Source organism: Microtus oregoni, unplaced genomic scaffold, assembly GCF_018167655.1.
Source record: "Microtus oregoni isolate MIOR12 unplaced genomic scaffold, Mior012 000067F_000, whole genome shotgun sequence".
NCBI classification, from domain to species: Eukaryota; Metazoa; Chordata; class Mammalia; order Rodentia; family Cricetidae; genus Microtus; species Microtus oregoni.
In genome coordinates, this window is record NW_024543953.1 from 3,967,568 (window position 1) to 3,973,792 (window position 6,225).

General features: G+C 42.2%; 1 protein-coding gene across 1 annotated transcript; it reads left to right on the plus strand.

Moving 5' to 3' along the window:
• Positions 1–4,900: 4,900 nt before the first annotated feature.
• Fate1 (fetal and adult testis expressed 1) lies at positions 4,901–6,019 on the plus strand. The gene is made up of 3 exons (XM_041640965.1): positions 4,901–5,027; positions 5,254–5,329; positions 5,888–6,019. The coding sequence occupies exons 1-3, from the start codon at positions 4,951–4,953 to the stop codon at positions 6,017–6,019; spliced, it is 285 nt and encodes a 94-aa protein (XP_041496899.1). The 5' UTR covers positions 4,901–4,950.
• The last annotated feature ends 206 nt before the right edge of the window (positions 6,020–6,225 follow it).

Consider the following 6,225-nt stretch of genomic DNA (forward strand, 5'->3'; position numbering starts at 1 on the left):
GACATCTATAGAACATTCCATCCAAATAGGAAAGAATATACCTTCTTCTCTGCAGCTCATGGAACCTTCTCGAAAATCGACCACATAGTCGGTAACAAAGCAAACATCCACAGTTACAAAAAAATATTAGTAACCACCTGTGTCTTATCAGATCACCATGGATTAAAGTTAGAATTCAACAATAATGCTACCCCCAGAAAGCATACAAAGTCATGGAAACTGAACAGTCAACTATTGAACCATAGCTGGATTAAGGAAGAAATAAAGAAAGAAATTAAAGTCTTCCTGGAATTCAATGAAAATAAAGAAACAACATACTCAAACTTATGGGACACTATGAAAGCAGTCCTAAGAGGAAAGTTCATAGCACTAAGTGCCCACTTAAAGAAAACAGAGAAAGCTCACATTGGAGACTTAACAGCCCACCTGAAAGCTCTAGAAAAAAAAGAAGCAGACTCACCTAGGAGGAGTAGAAGACTGGAAATAATCAAAATGAGGGCTGAAATCAACAAAATAGAAACACAGAAAACAATACAAAAAATCAATGAAACAAAAAGCTGGTTCCTGGAGAAAATCAACAAGATTGACAAACCACTATCCAAGCTAATCAAACGGCAGAGAGAGAATTTGCAAATTAATAAGATCAGAAATGAAAAGGGGGACATAACCACAGACACAGAGGAAATTCAGAGAATCATTAGATCTTACTACAAAAGCCTATATGCCACAAAATTGGAAAATGTAAAGGAAATGGATACTTTTTTAGATAAATATCATATACCAAAGTTAAATCAGGACGTGGTGAACAATCTAAATAGACCTGTTAGTCGCGAAGAATTAGAAGAGGTTATCAAAAACCTCCCTACCAAAAAAAGCCCAGGACCAGATGGTTTCAATGCAGAATTCTACCAGAACTTCCAAGAAGATCTAATACCTATACTCCTTAATGTATTCCACAATATAGAAACAGAAGGGTCATTACCAAACTCCTTTTATGAAGCCACAATTACTCTGATACCAAAACCACTCAAAGACTCAACCAGGAAAGAGAACTACAGGCCAATCTCACTCATGAATATCGACGCAAAAATCCTCAACAAAATACTGGCAAATCGAATCCAAGAACACATCCGAAAAATTATCCATTATGATCAAGTAGGCTTCATTCCTGAGATGCAGGGCTGGTTCAACATATGAAAATCTATCAATGTAATCCAGCATATAAATAAACTGAAAGAAAAAAACCATATGATCATTTCATTAGATGCTGAAAAAGCATTTGACAAAATTCAACATCCATTTATGTTAAAAGTCTTGGAGAGATTAGGGATACAAGGGTCATACCTAAATATAATAAAAGCTATATACAGCAAGCCGACAGCTAACATCAAATTAAACGGAGAGAAACTCAAAGCCATCCCACTTAACTCAGGAACAAGACAAGGCTGTCCACTCTCCCCATACCTCTTCAATATAGTGCTTGAAGTTCTAGCAATAGCAATAAGACAACATAATGGAATCAAGGGGATTCGAATTGGAAAGGAAGAAGTGAAACTTTCGTTATTTGCAGATGATATGATAGTGTACATAAGCGACCCCAAAAACTCCACCAAAGAACTCCTACAGCTGATAAACAGCTTTAGTAATGTGGCAGGATACAAGATCAACTCCAAAAAATCAGTCGCCCTCTTATACACAAAGGATATGGAAGCAGAGAGGGAAATCAGAGAAGCTTCACCATTCACAATAGCCAAAAACAGCATAAAATATCTTGGGGTACATCTAACCAAGGAAGTGAAAGATCTATTTGACAAGAACTTTAAGGAATTGAAGAAAGAAATTGAAGAGGATACCAAAAAATGGATGGACCTCCCTTGCTCTTGGATTGGGAGGATCAACATAGTAAAAATGGCAATTCTACCAAAGGCTATTTATAGATTCAATGCAATCCCCATCAAGATCCCATCAAAATTCTTCACAGATCTGGAGAGGACAATAATCAACTTTATATGGAAAAACAAAAAACCCAGGATAGCCAAAACAATCCTATACAATAAAGGATCTTCTGGAGGCATTACCATCCCTGACTTCAAACTCTATTACAGAGCTACAGTAATGAAAACAGTGTGGTACTGGCATAAAAACAGAGAAGTCGACCAATGGAATCGTATAGAAGACCCGGATTTTATCCCACAAACCTATGAACACCTGATTTTCGATAAAGGAGCTAAAAGTATAAAATGGAAGAAAGAAAGCATCTTCAACAAATGGTGCTGGCACAACTGGATGTCATCTTGTAGAAGAATGAAAATAGACCCTTATCTATCACCGTGCACAAAACTCAAGTCCAAATGGATTAAAGACCTCAATATCAGCCCGAACACACTGAACCTGATAGAAGAGAAAGTGGGAAGTACCCTACAGGAGCTGGGCACAGGAGATCGCTTCCTATGTATAACCCCAGAAGCACAGACATTAAGGGCAACATTGAATAAATGGGACCTACTTAAACTGAGAAGCTTCTGTAAAGCAAAGGACATAGTCAATAAGACACAAAGGCAACCTACTGATTGGGAGAAGATCTTCACCAACCCCACAACAGACAAAGGTCTGATCTCCAAAATATATAAAGAACTCAAGAAACTAGACTTTAAAATGCTAATTAACCCAATTAAAAAATGGGGCACTGAACTGAACAGAGAATTCTCAGCAGAGGAAGTTCAAATGGCCAAAAGACACTTAAAGTCGTGCTCAACTTCCTTAGCAATCAGGGAAATGCAAATCAAAACAACTTTGAGATATCATCTTACACCTGTCAGAATGGCTAAAGTCAAAAACACCAAGGATAACCTTTGCTGGAGAGGCTGTGGAGGAACGGGTACCCTCATCCATTGCTGGTGGGAATGCAATCTTGTGCAACCACTGTGGAAGTCAGTGTTTCGGTTTCTCAGGAAATTCGGGATCAACTTACCCCTGGACCCAGCAATACCACTCCTGGGAATATACCCAAGAGATGCTCTATCATATGACAAAAGCATTTGTTCAACTATGTTCATAGCAGTATTATTTGTAATAGCCAGAACCTGGAAACAACCTAGATGCCCTTCAATGGAAGAATGGATGAAGAAAGTATGGAATATATACACGCTAGAGTACTACGCTGCGGTAAAAAACAATGACTTCTCGAATTTTGCAGGCAAATGGATGGAAATAGAAAACACTATCCTGAGTGAGGTGTCCCAGACCCAAAAAGATGAACTTGGGATGTACTCGCTCATAATTGGTTTCTAGCCATAAATTAGGGCCACGGAGTCTACAATAGGTGAACCTAAAGAAGCTAAGTAAGAAGGTGAACCCAAGGAAAAACATATAGTTATCCTCTTGGCTAAGGGAAGTAGACCCAATCGCCGGGGAGAAAATTAGGATCTTGGTGGTGGGGTGGGATGGGGGTAAGGGGAGATGGGGAGAGAAAAGGTAGAAGGGAAGGAGGGGGGATTTAGGGAATCAGGAGAATTGGGATAAAGGAAAGGTGGATAGGGGAGCACGGAACCACAATTCTTAGTTAAGGGAACCACTTTAGGGTGAGCAAGAGATTTGACCCTAGACGGGCTCCCAAGTGCCCAACATGAGGTTCCCAGTTAGTTCCTTGGGTAGCTGAGGATTGGGAACCTGAAATGACCCTATCCGAGAGCAATACTGACGAATATCTTGTATATCATCATAGAACCTTCATCTGGTGATGGATGGAGACAGAGACAGAGACCCACACTGGAGCACTGGACTGAGCTCCCAAGGTCCCAATGAGGAGCAGAAGGAGGGAGAACATGAGCAAAGAAGTCGGGACCACGAGGCGTGCACCCACCCACTGAGACAGTGGAGCTGATCTACTGGGAGCTCACCAAGGCCAGCTGGACTGTGACCGAAAAAGCATGGGATAAAACCGGACTCTCTGAACATGGCGAACAATGAGGGCTAATGAGACGCCAAGGACAATGGCACGGGGTTTTGATCCTACTTAATGTGCTGGCTTTGTGGAAGCCTAGCCAGTTTGGATGTTCACCTTCCTAGATATGGACGGAGGGGGGGAGGACCTAGGACTTACCACAGGGCAGGGAACCTGGACTGCTCTGTGGACTGGAGAGGGAGGGGGAGAGGAGTGGGGGGAGGGGTAGAAGGGTGGGAGGAGGGGGAGAAGGGTGGGAGGAGGGGGAGGGAAATGGGAGGCTGGGAGGAGGTGGAAACTTGTTTTTTGTTTATGTTTTTTTTTCTTCTTTTCTTAATAAAAAAAATTATTAAAAAAAAAAAAAAAGAAAACACATGCAGGATTTTTTCTTGCCATGATTCTCTACACAATACAGTATAAGAACTACTTAGATAGCATTTACATTTTTTTAGACATTATAAGTGATATAAAATTATTTCAATTATATAAGAAGATATGCTTGTGCTATATTCTAATATTATGACCTTTTACACAAGGGACTTGAGAATCTGTAGACTTGGGTAACCACAGGGAGGGGGTTGTTCCAGAAACAGTCCCCATGGGAACCAAGGAATGACTATACAATTCTTTATAAACCTCCATGGTATGAAATGTTTCTTTTTAAATTACTTAAAATCAAATTGAGTGTTTACATTCTTCTTCAAGAAGTAGATTGGCCTTTCAAGGGATACCTGCATGTAAAAGTTCTACCAGAGGACAAAGAACATTACTACATTTCTCTTGACACAGCAAGCTACCAATAGGCAGTGGGGGGTACAGGAAGATGATGACATTGTGGGGTGCACTGTTGATTCTGGCACAATATGGGGCTGAACAGGTGACTTGAAATGGTGTTTTCTTCTTTCTGTAGGGACACCAAATGCAGATGCCCCGGTGCCAAGAGATCAGAGGCATGGGGATGCCCATCTCCAGGACTTTTCTGGCAACTTCCAAGGGGCGGGGTCCTTATGAGCAGTAAGAGCTCAACCGTCTTGTTCCTGGCTACTTGGGGAGGAACATGCCAGGGTCAGGGCCATAGAGACTGGTGAGCATCCAAGTCAAGAAGTAGTTGAATGTACCTTAAGTATTAGGGTACTTTTGCCTCCTGGCCATTTGGAATCTTCATATGCTCTGGCAAACCCTCAGCCCTCTTTACTACACAAGGGAAGGGTTGGAGTTTTATCCAAAAAGCTTCCAGGCTTACCTGATTGCTGTATCTATTTTCTATGACCAACAGCACCTCTGACCTGTGTCACCTTTCCTCCCAACAGTCTGGAGGCAGATATAGTGGCAGAGATTGGCCTGGAAGAACTCAATGGGCTGGAGATAGAAGTCATGAGAAAGCAGGTGAGTACGCATCTGCTGTGCAGTTGGAAAAAGCATCATAGTGTCTGGGAGTGGGTGTTTTTTGCAGCTATGAAAAGAGCTACCCCCTGAATTTTCATAGCCTTTGTCGCATCATCTCCTGTAGCAAATGAAGTGAGGTTGGGCTCCCCTATCTCTTCTCAGGCCTTATGGCTTGGGAACCTCATGTTGATCTCACCCTTAATTTTCTTTTATGCTGGAGATGCTGGACAGGAATTAGGGAAGAGAAAATGAGATGGAAGGCGGAACAAAGATTCATTTTGTTTGAAGGTCATACTTTCCCCCTACCGTTAAGTCTTGCCTTTCTCTCTTTTTTTTTTTTTTTTTTTTTTTTTGGATTTTCGAGACAGGGTTTCTCTGTGGCTTTGGAGCCTGTCCTGGAACTAGCTCTTGTAGACCAGGCTGGTCTCGAACTCACAGAGATCCGCCTGCCTCTGCCTCCCAAGTGCTGGGATTAAAGGCGTGCGCCACCACCGCCCGGCTTGCCTTTCTCATAAGAGAGATTCCTCTTCACAAGGCCTGTGTTTGGTCCCTCCATAGATGCAAGTCATTTCTGGGCGGCTGCATGCCCTTGAGGACTGGGATGTCATCTGGTGCCATAAGGAGGCTGTGCTCTGTAGTCTGCTGGTATTATTCTGCGTAGCCAACCTGTGGCTTTGGATGCACCAGTGAAATTTCACAAATATTACAGCCTTGCTAGAGCCATCGCTTCCTCTCCTCTTCCCTTTGCTTTCAGAGATGCCCTTATCCACCCCATTCGATCTCCCAGCAGCTCCCAGGTAGCAGTTGGATCATTTTAGCCTTCTGCTCAGTCCTTCTGCCTGGAGATGAGCTCCCTCTATTATGAGATTCTAGCTTCTGCAAGGCTGGAGAACCAC